The following is a 15,907-nucleotide window of genomic DNA, read 5'->3' as shown; positions in this document are numbered from 1 at the left end:
GAGAGACAGAGAAAGAAAAACAAACAAACAAACAAAACACAAACAAAACCAAACAACAACAACAACAAAAAACCTGCTCTTTCATCTGATGTCCTGACCTCAATTGAGAAAATCAGTCTTTTTAAAAGCACTTTCCTTATGGAAATCCTCTGTTCCGTGCCAAACCAAATAAGTCGGTGAAAATCTACTCTCTTAGGCAGTTGGGAGTGATGCCACTCGAGTCCTTCTGAAAACGCTATTCCCCCAAATTATCACAGTTTCAAAGACCAAGAAATTACTGATTTTTTTTGACAAGGTTTCTTAGGGGGGAGGTTAGATAGTTAGTGGAGGAAAAGGGGTCCCTCTCCTCTTCCTAAACCTTGCTCCTAGTTGACCACACTGCTGTGCTGGGATCTGTCCTTTGAGACATTTGAACCCACCAATAATTTACTGAGCAAGATGGGCACAGGCATTCCCTTGCATACCCTGTGTGTGAGACCCATCTTCCTAAATATTATCCTTCCTCACTCACTCCCCTCTGCAGGCACACAAAGTTCCCTTCTCATTAACCCCACATGCACGGAAGCTTCAACTGGTACTAAAATTTGATGAAGAGCATTAAGGACTGTCTCCAGTTGGGTGGTTTTGGTGGGGAAGACAGATCTTGGCCCATCTCCAGCCTCTTTTCTCTACATCTCCTCTAGGGCAAAAGGCCATATCTCTGGGAAGAGCAGACGAATAGGGGTCACAGCACAGGGCTATGCTTAGTTCCAGAGGGTGGCACAGAGAGGGAATCAAGATTTCTACTGCAGAAAAATTATAGTATCAGTGCCTATTAATGTCAATATCATCTATTACTACAGGCACCACAAAACATTTCTGCTGTTAATTATCACTTCACCAGCCTTCCTGCCAGGAAGCAGAACAGTGGCCAGCTTCCAGTGCAGCAGTCAAACCAACAGCTGCTTCCTGCCCTTCCTCTGCAGAGGTTTAGTTTCTGGGCAATCCTTTTTCTACCTTGCCTCCTGCAACCTTCTTGTATGTACACGGAAGGACCCCATACTGAGCTGCTGATCTTCATGGCCTACCTCCACTTTGTAGATGCATACAAATGCATCAGTCCTGCAGTTTTTAGGACCTAAAAATAGCAAGTGACAATCCACTCAAGCAAGCACAGTTCCATTCAGATGGGGAAGGAACTTCACAGCCTCGCATCCAGTGGGTGTACACGCTGTTAAAGTTGATGGCTGCGAGAAGCATCAAATAGCTCTACCAGACCAAGAGAATGTTTTGCCTGTCATCTCTTAACAAATGTCTTGTTGACAAAGCAACAGTCACGGTACACAGTCAGTACTAGGAGATTGCAGGATTTCTGAGAGGTCACAAAACACCATTAGTACCTGGAGGGATGTAGAGGCTGCACCTATGAGAAGACCTAGTGACTGTGCCACCAGGGATGTCATGGTTCCCAAGGCTGCAAAGAGGACAAATCGGAGTGCATCAGATGGCTGCGAAGTCATCCAGTAGACGATGCTGCAGTAAGCTACAGGAAACATGATCTGCAAGGAGATACACTTGTAGTTAGTCTATTGAAGCCAAACATTCACTGTCACTCTCAATAAGATAAAAATGTAGTGAGTTCCAGTTAACTCAGAGCTCTCAGACTTTGCATGTTACATGACAGGCATCGCATTCAGCTGAGGAGAATGAATGCATCTGCCACAGACTGGGATATTTATCATACTACTTCAGTATTAGAAGGCAGATCCCATTCACTTGCAGTCCTTTATGATTCCCCTTCTGCACAAAACCACAGATGGTAATGTGTTTATTCAAAAAATATTGGGTTAGGTCTGGGCACACTATTATCCGTGTGCTTCTGATTTGGAACTGAAGATTCAGCACACATATATGAACAGTTTCATCACCACTCAAATGGATAAAATACTATTACTGATCTCAGCAAGTGGACTTGCCATGAACTTAAATGGTTCTTGTTTTATTGAAAAACAGAGCATATACCTGAAAAGGAACATCCGCCATCGTTTTGGCAAGATAGTAGGCTTTCAGGCTGTACCAGTAGTTCAGATGCTCTCTAAGAAATACTCCCATCTCAAGAGGAACTACAGAGAATACAATTTCGTAAGCTAGGTTGTCAGTGTGTAATAGTCTTGCACATAATAACATATCTAATAATATAATATAATAACAACATAATCCATATCTAATCCTTAACTGCTGTAGCCCCACAGTAAGACTGTAACTCTAAGGCCTTTGACAGACCAGCAATAGTTTCAATTATTTGTCACAAAATGTAAGTTGTCAGCCCTGAGACTTGCTCATTGTTTAGAATATGCATGAGGTTACTCAGATGATCTGAACTTTCCTCAAAGAGGTTTTTTGAAGTAAAAATGTTTTCAAAGCTTAAGGGACTTGGTTATTCATTTTGGTCCAAGAGGGAATACAAAGTAACAGCACTCCCCTAAGAAGTATGGAGCAGTCCATACTGCAGGAGTTTGTTTCTGATACCACAAGATTATGCTGATTTCATGCAGTAGTCATGATTTAGAAGTCCTAGAGAAATTAACAGTGTTTCTCTAAGATCAACCACAAGATCATGACAAAGCAGAGATCCACTGGCACCTTAGGAAAAGGGGAAATCCCAGTCCAGGATTGTAACATTGGACGGTGAGGGTTGAGAAACGCTGGCAGAACTGTGGAGAGAAGTCTCTCTCTTTTGGCTTCTACACAGCAGCTAGTAAGTGCAAGATTTACCCTGATACCTGTCTTAGAAGTGGAAGCACAAGTCAAATACTACCTTACCTGTAACAGATACAACACCCTCCCAACCTGCTACAATCTCCTTGTCCTTTAATTTAAAATTATTATTGATACTTACATGTAAGGACAGTTGGCATGAGCGCAGCAAACATGAGAAACAACATGGAAAAAAAGAGGAAGCCGGAATTGCTGAGGACTTTCTTAGCTTCATTGCCGATGCCTAAGTAGAGCAAGCCAATGAGCAGACCAATTCCAATGTGTGAGGTGATACGCAAGTGTGTCAGGACCTACAAGCAAGGAAACAGGAAACAGAAATACCTCTGATCAGAAAGTCTACATTCAAAAACAATGGCAATATGACTGAAATCAGATATACAGCTTGCAGAAAAACAGTAATTATATCCAGAAGAACATATATAGAAATGTTCATTTTCTACTAGCATACTGGTCCTCAGCTAAGGGAAACTTATGGTAATGAACTTGCCAATGTGAATCCGACCCAAGGCTATTGCTGCACAATTTTTTTTCCTGTAAACAAAAGCAGAAACTGCAAATTCTGCAATCTGAAATCTTATTGTCAGACTGTCTTTGAGTCATTGGCCCTCATTCATCAGGAGAAGCAGATTTTCTCTCTGACTAAAAGATAAATGTCCCTGAGCAGAAGAGACCGGCAAGAGAGGCAGAAGAGTTATTTGGGGCATATATAGACCAAATTAACTCAATCTGGCATAAATAAGCTTTATGTGTCTTCTCTGCAATACTATACTCCTACAAGAAGTATGGACAAACAAAAGACATAATTAACTATGGAATAACTGCAAGTCTTTACAGTTGAGCACGAAAAAAGTCTTAAAAACAACACTGTTCTTCTATCTATGCATCTGAAAATAAGCTATAGTTTCCACTTGGTGGAGAGGTTTGTATGATCCACATTTTGGATTTGTACACCTCTGGGATACATATAAATGGTAGTGTCCTAAAGGGATACCTCCCTAGGTGAGGGGCAAGAGCAGCGTAGCTGCAGCATCTGGAGCCAAGCTCATTCTGCTGCAAGGGTAATTCACTCATGCTGAGCTCCATGGAGCTCACCTGCTTTGAGGTTCCAAACTACCTCATACATATATTATCTGGCCTTTCCCTTTCTTAAGGACAGGTATGTCAAATCAATGCATATATTAATGCATATATTGCCTTTTCTCCCCCATCATGTACAGCACTGAAAACGTTCCAAACCACATAAAAAGCAGCAAATGAACCCTCTTCAGGTTTATCAAACTGCAAATTTGCCAACTAGAAAAGCACTGGGCCAATGATACTGAATACTCATGAGTCCCTTGGACAAATGTGCATGTAAGGTCTATTTGAGGAAGCTCATCTCTTTAATTCATGCCTGTTAATGAAGAAACAACCCTATCTGGAGGATCTTTCAAAGCAGTAACATCATTCGGACAGTGTAAGTACTCCCATCTCTTGAATTCACAAAGAACTCAGCTGCTTGGAGATAAGAAAAACTTTCCTGAGTAAAAAAAAAAATGTCCCATTGCATTTTGTTAATGTAGACTAGCCACCCAAAACATTTAATGAACTTGAAAACTGCAGGTTTGGTGATTTTGAAGGGGGTTATTTATTTTTAGGAAAGGCGAATAATATATACTTTTTTTCCCTTGGGAATGACAAGTTTCCTTATGATATTTACTCCATTTTGATTTTAAATGTATGAAAACTAAAATATTTCCTTTTCAGAGAAACAAATTTTTTATTTGATTTTCTGTTTCACAAGGAAAGAGAAAGACTTTAAGCATTAACTTTACATTACACTGAAACTGTTTATCTGCCATCCTCAATTCTTTGAAGAAACTAATTTTGTGACATACCAGTACAACTCTACACTCACTTTTTACTAGGAAAATGATTGTATGAGGGACTTGCCAGTACAGAGAGGATTTAAGCTTTAGGTTTTTAGCCCGGATGCTTCTCAGTTCCACTGAAGAAAAAAGTGATTCACAATTAAGGTGGTACAATTAATAGTAAGGCCGAAAGATCAGTCTCTTTACTTTGAAGTTCTGTGTCAATCTTCATGCATGGGCTGTGGACAGGTGTATTATATGCCTTCAAGGTGTATTATACTGCCTCACAATCAACTGAATAGATCTTTAGGCTACAAAAGTATTACAAAAGCAGTCTTACTGAATCCCTCATGATGGTGAGAAAAGTTCTTTTGAAGAGGATACAGAACTGGGTTAGGCAGCTGGCGGAGAAGCTGTGGCAGCCTTCTGTGGATGAGGAATCCTGTGGAAACACAAGAAAGAATAAACTTCTTTCTTTACAGTATCTTGCTTAGTTTTCTTTCACAAAACCCCATTCTCACCAGCTGAATGAGCCCAGAAACCTCCTCCATTGACTGAGGATTTTAAATTCTCTTCCTCCCTCTCCAACCTCAAGCCATACCCGTTACTTGTGATATATACAATACCTCTTCAGAGGGCCGGTGCCAGAGGAAGGGATTCAGCTCATTCTCACCACCACCATCTCTCTTGTAGTCTGTGTCACATATCCTCTCCCGTACTGCCCTTACCAGCCGGCTGTTCTGGTCTCCATATTCACCAGATGCGACTTCCATAACTACACAAATCAAAAGGCGAATTACTGGTTTCTACTACTGGTTAGTTACAGGCTTTACTGTTAGGTTTCCTTGATTCTGTAGCATTGACAGAAACATGAATTTTGTTGAAAACAGACTCTAACCCACATACAATTTCATATGTATATACATATAATTTAAACGTATTTTTCCACAACTCTTCAGGGAGTTCTCTTCATCCTGGTAGTTAAATGAACCATTTTAGAGGACAGGCAGTTAAAATAGCAGTATTGGTAGTCAAAAGTGACCAAGGTCTATTTTGTGGTCTTTACTGTCTTTGGAATTAAGAAAGAACAACGAAAAAGAATCTCAATTTTACTAGCTGTATGATACTACAGTGCTATTGTTCACGAAAAAAAACAAAACACAAAAAGCACAAATACTGGAGTCACTTTGAAAAGCCACTAAGATTCATTCCTATGAAACAAAGCAATATGTTTTATCTTTTATTTCATGGACCTGGACTTCTGTAAGAGAGAAATATTCACTAAATTCTACCACTAGATGGCACTCAAATTGCTTAGAAAAAATCTGATTAATTCTATTTCAAATTTTGGTACATATATGTACACAGATATATATGTACGTACGAGAGTGTAAAGCACATCATGGTTCCCATTACCAAGAAGGTACTTATCAAATGCAAAACAAATAGAACAAATTATTCAGATTTTCCTTACCAAAATCTGCTGGATTGTGGTAGGTTGGACAATTCAACCCCAAATCTCTCAAGTATGGGACTAGATTTAATACTTTGCCACGGTAAATGCATTGACCTTGACTTAAAACATAGAGCTGAAACACAAGGCAAAGAAAAGAAAAGAAAAAGAAACATTGAAAAGAAACATTGAAAACATGAAATCGTATCATATCTGAACATGCTATCTATATGACAGCAATCCATGAACCTAATGAAATCCTGTTGGCCCTGTGCGAAAAACACCTTGGGAGCACTTGTCATCACTTGGTATTACTTTTGCACGTAATTACAACTAATGGAAAATGAAATGCTGAAGATTTGAATTCTGCAAACATTCCCTCTACGACTTAAAGAGCATTAACTTAGAAACAGACTAATTCAAGCCTTAGACACATGCTGAAAATAGGCAAGAAACTCTATAAACAAGCCATCTAATTTCCATACATTATGGATATTTTTGGCTGGGAGACAAAGCTGGTGAATGTAGGAATGGAAGGAGAGGTGGAACAGCACAGCAATAGGAAATAGCTTGATTATTCTAACTTTTAGCCATGCTATTGACTTTAAATAAGCTCCCTTGCCAGACTCATAATCTGCAAGAGCTTGTTCACCTATGGTATAGTAGGTTTTCTCTTAGCTCTCACAGCTTTAATTTATCTCCTAACAAGATTAACGTAAATTTAAATCTAACCTAAACACACATGGTCCACACCATGTTAGGTTGGAGAAAAGATCTCCAACTGACTTCATTTCAGTTATTATTTCACATGAATAATCTCTTCTGAATTTGCACCTGTGTAGCTAGGATGAGAACATGTACTAGCAACATTGTGGACATTTGTACTAAAGTTCTCTCGCTCTCAAATTATCTCTCATTTACTTTACCAACAGCCTTGTGCCCAGGAACAGCAGTAGGTGAAGGTATAAAAATTGCAAGTGTGATAATCATGATTTCACAAACACATCAGCCAGATTCTTTAAAAACACTGCATTTAAATAATGGAAACAGGCAGAAGAAAAGTCATAATCAAAAAGCGTATTTTGCTCCAATTAATTTAATTCATTTATTTTGTTTGGAACCACAGAGTAGAATTACTCATGTTTTTACTTACAGAATATAGCCTTTAAAGTATAACCTTCCTAAACCATGCATAAAGAGAAAGAGTTTGAAAATAATTTTGAGAATAATACCTGATCAAACAACTCAAACAGTTTAGCACTGGGCTGGTGAATCGTGCAGATGATGGACCGGCCACCCTGAGCTAAAGCCTTCATCAGAGAGACAACCTGAAAACATGATGCACTATCCAAGCCGCTGAATGAAAGGAAAGAATAAGTTTGTTATCCACTGTTCCGTACATACCACTCAGAACTAGCACATGTATTCAATACTTTGGTTTCTCACTATTATCTTTTCATAAGTTCTCTCTGTAGCAGTTTTATTTTATCATATGCCAACATTATGCTTGTATTTCTCCACCAGTCTTTTAATTAAGTTGGAAACATGCCCGAAAATGAAAAATAGGAGTATTCTCAAAGCTGCCTTGAGGGACTTCTACGTTTTAGGACTACAGATTTAAATGTGCCCAACTTTAATGAAAAGATACATATTCATAGCTCTCCCAGCCTCCTCTTAAACTGATCGCTGAATCTGATCCTAAATATGCTCTATTGATTACTAAAAGTCAGTCTTCAAAATGCTTATACTCAAGCTATCTTTGCTTGAAAAAGAAAATTCACATGCCACAATCTGAAAACAATTAGTTCTCTCTTTTCCTTCTTGTTTCAGTTTGTGTCTCCCTTAAATATTATTTATAGTCCCATGGTCTGTTGATTACAGCAGTGACCGAGACACTAAGTACCCAAATCAAAGGATTTCTTTGGGCCTTCCTCAGTACTTGCAGGCAATACAAAATGAGCCTTTTCCAAGGACTTAGAGGTGAATAATCTTTCTGCAGCACTGCTCTACCACATAAAGCAGTATTGTTCAGTCCTTATTTTTTGGCCTTGAAATACCTGGTTGGTTCATCAAAAAACATGACAGGAGGATTGTTCACCAGCTCCAAAGCAATGGCAAGACGCTTTCTCTGGCCTCCAGAAAGACTTCCAGTCCTCGTATTGGCACATGTTAGCAAACCGAGGGCTGTCAATATTTCTTTTACCTAGAGGAAACAAAAAAATGTGTGTCATTTAATTTGTTAGGAGAAAAGAAGAGCCTCTTTACTGTATCACTGATTTTCATGGTGAATGTTAACCAGCTCTTGACTTTATTTCTGTATATATACACCTAAGCCTATTTCTATATAATATAGGAAAGGTGGGTCTTAAACATTTATTAGATTCAGCAGGGCTTAACTGCCTAGCACTTAACATTTTGACTTGTCTCTCCTACACGACCCATCTCAGTAGAAAGCCTTTCCTGTGAAAATGGAGTGGAAATCAGTTCTTTTACAGTATCTCTGGGATATGGCATAGATATCCAAAGACCTTTGCTGTATGTGAACTCATTATAAAGCAAGACCAACAAGTTTCTCTCATTAGAACTTCTAGTTGGTATTTACAAGGGAATGGAAAACTGTATAACACAAATCAGTAGTTTCTATAGAGTCATGACCTATTCTCATATTTGTTCTTCAAAGTCTACTCTTTAAAGTGTGGTCATTGATTATAAGTGCTTTCATTCTCCTCAGAGCCAATTCAGCTGTCACACATACTCTCAGATGTTTGGGATTTCCTCAAGGCACAGCCTCAGGAATGGCACAGTTTGTCCCAGGGTCTTTGGAACAAAAGAACAATCCCAGCTGCTATGAATTTTTCTGTTTCAGTGATTGTAGATCTGACCTTGTAGCCCTCTATGAGCAAAATAGCTCTATGGCACCAGTAAAACACAAACATAAAAATGGCTGAATCCAAGCTACATTGCTATATTGCTCATGCAATTAATAAAATAACCACTTAAAGGGCAGAAAGGAAGCATAGATATATAACACTTCATCAAAGCATAGGAGAAGGAGTTTGTTATTTTTTAAAGTAATGTTTGGGTGGAGGCAGTTTTCCAGACAGGGCCGTTAACATCATAAAGACTGGTCAGACCAACCACTTAGAATCATAGAATGAATCACAGAATGGCTTGGGTTGGAACAGACCTTAAAGATCGTCTAGTTCCAACTCCCCTGCCATGGGCAGGGACACCTCCCACCAGACCAGGTTGCCCAAAGCCCCATCCAGCCTGGCCTTGAGCACCTCCAGGGATGGGGCATCCACAACTTCTCTGGACAACCAGTTCCAGTGCCTCACCACCCTCTGAGTGAAGAATTTCCTCCTAATAGAATGATAGAATAAAATCATAGTCACTTGTCCTGATTTGATTTTTGGGAGCTGCCTCTCTTAGTCACAAGGAGGGAAAAAGAACAAAACTCACCAACCCTCGTTCTCAGAGAGAAGAACCCAACTACTTCCTTCTCTTCAACTCTAGGCAGGGTGAACAGAACATGGGCAGCACAAGATAAACCAACTAGAAATATAAAGTATAGTTCACTGGAGATTTTTCACTTGTCCCTGACTGTTTTAAATAACCATCTGTAATCCTGATAACACAAGTGCATAAATTCATAAAATTTATCTATGATAAACATTTACCTTATAATTTACAGCAATAAAATGAATGACTTATTCCAGTACAGGCCAGTAATACTAAAATGAGTGCCCTTCTAACAGTTGTTGTATAAATGCATACAACACAGTCTTTTCCTCGAAGAGCTGTTTGTAGTTACACTGACAGTATGACAGCTGAATTAGCTTGCGTGGCCTAACTTTCTAAGTGCAAATGAATTAAGACTTTCAAAGTACAAAAAAAGTAACAGCTGTTTCTAAACATAGACATTTTTTCCAATTAAAAAAGTGTCTTTGGCTTATTATGAAAAAAGTACTTGACTGAATCAAAGCAATCCTAACCTACCAAACATATGTTGATTCATGTACGCTTCCCCCTCTACAGTTCTTTCTGATTTCCACAGATTCTCTGAGATTGAGGAGATTTATAATGTTCCAATTAGGAAATAAGTAAGGACAAAAGGCAGCCATGGAAATGGCTGCCCTAACTTTGAAGTTGCCATAATTGTCATGTTGCAGGCAATGGGTATGCTTTTCACCAGACAGGTTAGAAGTGTTTCCACCCTTTCCTTTATAAACTTCTGCTTAGAAATGCCAGCTATGGCCAGAGGCATCTTTTACTAGAATAAGATACTCCTCTGAAATGCTCAAGTCCAACAAGTCAAGGTCAGGCCTCAACCAGATGTGCTCATCTCCTACTTCATTCTGCAGACTTTTATTTTTTAGCCAGGAGAAGTTGTGGATGCCCCATCCCTGGAAGTGTTCAAGGCCAGGCTGGATGGGGCTTTGAGCAACCTGGTCTGGTGGGAGGTGTCCCTGCCCATGGCAGGGCGTTGTATTATATGATCATATATGGTCATATATGGTCCCTTCCAAACCAAACCGTTCTATGATTCTATGATTCTATTTCAGTTGCGTCCTGTAAGGTGGCTTCTTCCAAGTCACCTGCACCATTACCAAATTTGCCCATGGAAGGTCTCCTCAGTGTATGACTTTGGGAGCACAAAATGCACCAAAATGAAAAACTGATCCTTCTTTATCTTTACGAAAAAGAGTACGCTGAAAAGCCATGGAAAGCCCAAAACTTGAACTTGACAGGAAAAAAGCTGTATAGAGTAACATACAAGTCCATAATGAAGGTAGAAGGAGCAGCCAACTTTCTTGGAAGGTAAGTCTCAATTTTAGCCATGGGCCATGTTATCACATAATCCCCACTAGCACTCAGCATAACTCTCAAATTACGGAGGTTTTTGCCTTGAGGAGGCAGTCTATGAGAGAATAATTACCGTCTCCTCGTTGGTGTTGTCTTACACTGGATTGAAACATAGTTTGAAGCCAGCAAAAACACTTCCAAACACCCTCTGAGCTACAGGTTCAATTTTAATGAATCTCTCAGCAATGCAAATTATTTCTACATTCATCAGTGCCGTGATTTTTTATTTTAAGCTGCAGGCATAATGCTCCCCAGCTATACATTGTTTTGAAACATACCTTGCAGCACTGAACTGTTCCTCCCATATGGTTCAGCATTTCCTGCTATCTCCACCCAAGCCCAGACAGACAACTGAGCTCTGAGTGGCCGTAGGTATACACAAGCCTAGATTTTTGAAATGCAGAATAAACGTGGAGAAAGGTTACACTTCCAACCCTTGTAAGTATAACTGAGGTAACCAAATTCAGCTGAGAAAGCCTTCTCATGCACAAGCTAACCTGTCAGAAGCCTTTCTGTCTAGCTGCACACCTCCAAGGTATTTTCTTTAAAAAGACAGCACTGTGTAAGGTCAAATGATGGGGAGGAATCACGGCAGTCAGATGGCTGAGAGGAGCATACTTAGTGCACGTCCAGCTAGGTTATAAGCCTCCACAGCCAAAAAACATCACCTTGGCTTCTCTCCCACTCAGGAAAGTCATATGACGGACACAGCTAGACAATACAGCAAATGTGCAAGAATAAATTGTGCAACTCATTCCCAGTGTTTTTGAAAAGATACATGCACGTTTCAGCCTGGCTTCTTACATACCCAAACCTTGGTCACTTAAAACAGATTCAAAATACATTAGCCCGTATCTTAACTGCAATTTCATTAGCCTGCCCAGTTGAACAATATCTCACCGCTCACCAGCACAGCCATAATGATCAAAGATTTCAAACATGAGCACAGAAATTTCTGCAGCAGTTGCAAGAACTACTGAATTTTTTATTAATCCTTGGAAAGGTGAACTTTGCAGCTGGCCTACAATCACTATTGCCAGACACGACCACACACAAGAATGCCTGAGCCCTCCGACCTGCATGTAAGAGAATCTAAGTGTTAAGGGACAATAAAAGGAATCCTACAAAACCCATGAATTCATTTCACTACATCTTTTGCAATTATCTTCTCAGTGTCAGCTTCACTGAAAGCAACTTTCATACAGTCAGTACTATGCATTCACTCATAACGATACCTGTCAACTTTGAGGTTATGATTTATTCTATCATTACAAGTCCAATGCAATTCAGTGTTAGATAAAAAATGTCAGCTTTAGAGAGCTCACTTCACAGACCTCTTTGACAACCCCCAAAATCTTCACTTTGATGGATAGTATACATACCATTTCTCTTCTTCCTTCATCTTTCTCTTGAAGTTTCAGATGAGCAGATACCTGGAATGCAACATAATGGAATTTAATTTTAAACTTGCCTGAAGCATCGCAACCAGTTAGAGTGGAAGTCTCAGTCAAAACATCCCAATGTACCATTTAAATGACCTCTTCCAACCCTGAAGGGAAGGTTTAAGTTGAGCTATAAAGTTCAAATCACAAGCATCATATATGTCTCTGCTTTAGGTAACAGTACAACCTTACTTAAGCAATCACTCAAGCATCCGACAAAAATCATACTAGAAAGAAAGGCTGTTTTTCAAATTAAAGAACTTGAGAGGAAAATGGGAGACTCATGTCTTTGCACAGCCACTAACATCCTAGGCAATGCTGGAATCACAGTTTATCTGTGCTTCCTCCATGTCATGAGGATAACCGAAAAAAACTGCCATTCTCTAGGAAGTCAACAAATGAGTACAGAAAAAAATAAGTGATTATTTGTTAATAATTAACAAATTAATTTTAAGTTGTAATTAAAAGTAATTATTAAGTTAAATAAATATTTTTGTCAGAGCTTTGATTGATTAGACAAAGTACCATCTGGGCCTACTTCTACAAAAGTGGTCCTATGGGATTCTGACTACAATGTTCAAATAAACAAAAGAGAAAACATTCCTCACTAAGTGCCTCTGCAGGAAATTAGCCACACAAGGCACAGCCAAGACTACAGTGAAATTTGTGGACTGATGATGGCATGCAGTATGAGTAACCTTAGCCTTATTTCTCAAACTAAGCAACAGGCTCTTCTAGATTGATTGGTCAATTAATAAATCTCTTGATGCTATGATAAACAACAAAAAGAATTTATGTTGCCTGTACATCTTGGGATTATTCTGTTCTTGCTGTTTTTTGAAGAAATTTTACACTATTTTTATTACAGACTAGTCATGTAAGAGTTTAGTAGCAGAGAGATCAAGCTTGAAGTCAAAACAGCAACTTTTCAGTCAGAGCATGGAAGATGGAGAGAAAGGAAAGAGAATACTTCACCACCACCCAAGAAAAAGGATGCTTCCTACAAAGACTCATTCTGCATTGAATTGCAGGCTCCATTGCCTAGGAGGTCTACTTAGTACAGCCTTCTTATAAATCATAACACCAGTCACAAATTGAAGGCAATAAAACAGAAGCTCAGACAACCCATAGAAGAATGGGCCTGAAATGGAATTCAAGGGAACATCGAAGTCTAGGCACTTCCACTGAGCAGGATCAAATAGAGCTAACAGCTAGTGGCATTACTAAGTACGTGTGCAATAAACAATTGGAGATTTTCCATTTTCTCCTGCTCAGATAAATTACAGCCAGAAACAACGATCACCATCATAGCTTCTTGGACAGTCAGATGAGGAAGGAGCATGTCATCTTGCATGATGTAGCAGGAGACTTTGCGAAAAGAGCGCAGGTCACGAGGCTGTCCATTGATGAGAATTTCTCCCTTCATTCCTGTCTCTCTGAAATGAACCAAGAAAACAACCAGGGGTGAATCTTGCCTTCATTTGAGCTGTCACAGTCCTCATTATGTGGAAGTCCTAGGTAATAATTATTGCCTAGTATGGAATAAAACTGATACGGTGGATAGAAATGAATTTATTTCATGATTATTTTCTCTTTCTTAAGAGGCTTCATGTGATTTTGTTGACAATTTCAATCCAATACAAAATGTGTGCTGTCTTGCATGAATGTCTGAAAAAATATTGAAGTGAATTTATTAAGTTTCTCTATCTTGTTCCTTATGCCCTAATGACAACAACACAGAAGCACCTCATAGTTAGCCATAAACCAGAAGATTCAGGATGATAAACCACAGTCATTTCACATGTTGCAGTTTGGTCTAGAAGACATCCACATTATGAAGGTGTTGATTAAAAAGGGGCTTTTTTCAAATGTTTATAAGATGTGATTTTAAAATATCACAAACATTAGAGCCAGATTTGTTTTACAGCTAGAAAAGAGAAATCTTTTTGGTGTTCTAGACTTTAAATTGCTTCCTGTTCTTGAACCTGCCTTGTTAACAGGTAAATCACAAGTAACCAGAACAGGAAAAACAGAAAAAATAGAAGCAATGAGAATCTAAATAAAAATCTGTGTAATACTTATTTTCTACAAACACTGGCTAAGATTTCTTCTGCTTTTGTCTCCAAGGAACTACCAGGTTAGGTGATCCTTATCTTACTTGGGATTTTCACATTACTGACCTGTATCCTGCCAGAATGTTCATGAGTGTTGACTTCCCAGCTCCCGAAGGACCCATAATGGCAACAAGTTCTCCACTGCTGAACTTCCCTGAAATTCCTTTCAAAAGGGTCTTATAACCTGAAAGAAGAACAAAACGTTCACTGAATCCTTCATACTCATGTCTGGTGGACAATGTAAGTTTATTTCTGCTAAAAAATTACAACAATTAGGCATTAGTGGGTATGTACTGAGAGGCTGATATTATGATCAGCACATTGCAATAACTACTGAAAGCCAAATTCTGAGTGAGAGTGGCAGTCTTCTCCCACTGCACAAATAGTATGATGGGATCACAGGAATCCATTTATAAGCACACACACTCTTCATTCACTCTAGGAAAATTTTCACACAGGGATAAGCCTTGCTGCCATTTTCTAATTGCCTTCTCAGAGTATTTTAGGATGCTTTGTGTCTCAGTTACAAAACAGAATACTCCACAGCTTATGTAACTCCACAGGCTTGGAGCAGAGCATCCTCCAATCACAGCAACTTCAACACCAAAACTCTGCCCTCTCACCAAAACACTTTAGAAGATCAAGCCACAACAATCATGCTCTCAGGCAAAGCTGTTCTAGAATAACTACAACACAAATTTCAAACACCTCACCTTACTCCTGAAAATGACCTTTATCAATCAACATTCATTTAAAGCCCCAAACTCCAAGTTTCTGTAGGCATACACAAACTGGACTCCCATGAGAATTGCAGATTCAGAGTTAGTTACATCCAGTTTTTCTTGCACAATGCACAATTTGAGGCATACCACACTCTAACACATCAGCTCTCCTGTGCTGGAAGTCAAGATCTCTGATGCACAATTTCTCACTATTGCGGAGAGGCATTTTACTGAATCAGGGAATCTGTATAGATAAAAGTTTACTACATTTTTTGGCAAGCAAAACAAGCAAAAGGTTGCCATTTAGTTAGCTGACATCTGAAAAACTCAAGTGCAGTAAAAATGAGATTGTTGCTTGCCAAACATCTCTGGTTAATTGGATTTTCATTACGATCTGTAATAATGATTCACAAATTTGTCCTCTCCACTTATGATTTAGAGCAAGTCTTTTTCCTTTAGTGATTTCTGGAGGATTAATGGGGTAATGAGTAGGTGAGGAGGGTGGAGAGAGCCCTGACCTGCATTTAAACTTTTCAGAATTGTTTTCCCTTTTATTTATTTGCTTGCTTGCTTCACTTTAAAGACCAGCGCTTTTAATTAAACTAATCATAAAAAAATGATGAGTAAGGTGTCAAAAAACAATCTTGCTGTATGTTGAAAGTGTTTCTGTAATTAAATAATCTCAAAAATGGAAGGGTGGAAG

At 39.0% G+C, this 15,907-nt stretch overlaps 1 protein-coding gene across 1 annotated transcript in view; it reads right to left on the bottom strand.

Moving 5' to 3' along the window:
• Positions 1-15,907, bottom strand: part of ABCG1 (ATP binding cassette subfamily G member 1) — a 56,820-nt gene that overhangs the window by 8,491 nt on the left and 32,422 nt on the right. The window contains exons 3-13 of the mRNA XM_035545896.2: positions 14,549-14,666; positions 13,672-13,804; positions 12,309-12,359; positions 8,118-8,263; positions 7,293-7,416; positions 6,082-6,196; positions 5,234-5,382; positions 4,948-5,049; positions 2,879-3,047; positions 2,002-2,102; positions 1,380-1,538 (exon numbers count right to left, since the gene is read on the bottom strand). Coding sequence (XP_035401789.1) covers positions 1,380-1,538; positions 2,002-2,102; positions 2,879-3,047; positions 4,948-5,049; positions 5,234-5,382; positions 6,082-6,196; positions 7,293-7,416; positions 8,118-8,263; positions 12,309-12,359; positions 13,672-13,804; positions 14,549-14,666 — 1,367 coding nt within the window. The remainder of the gene's footprint in view (positions 1-1,379; positions 1,539-2,001; positions 2,103-2,878; positions 3,048-4,947; positions 5,050-5,233; positions 5,383-6,081; positions 6,197-7,292; positions 7,417-8,117; positions 8,264-12,308; positions 12,360-13,671; positions 13,805-14,548; positions 14,667-15,907) is intronic.

Source organism: Cygnus atratus, chromosome 1 (assembly GCF_013377495.2).
Source record: "Cygnus atratus isolate AKBS03 ecotype Queensland, Australia chromosome 1, CAtr_DNAZoo_HiC_assembly, whole genome shotgun sequence".
Lineage (NCBI taxonomy): Eukaryota > Metazoa > Chordata > Aves > Anseriformes > Anatidae > Cygnus > Cygnus atratus.
Note: the sequence above shows the minus strand (reverse complement) of the source record. Positions and strands in the feature narration are given on the sequence as shown.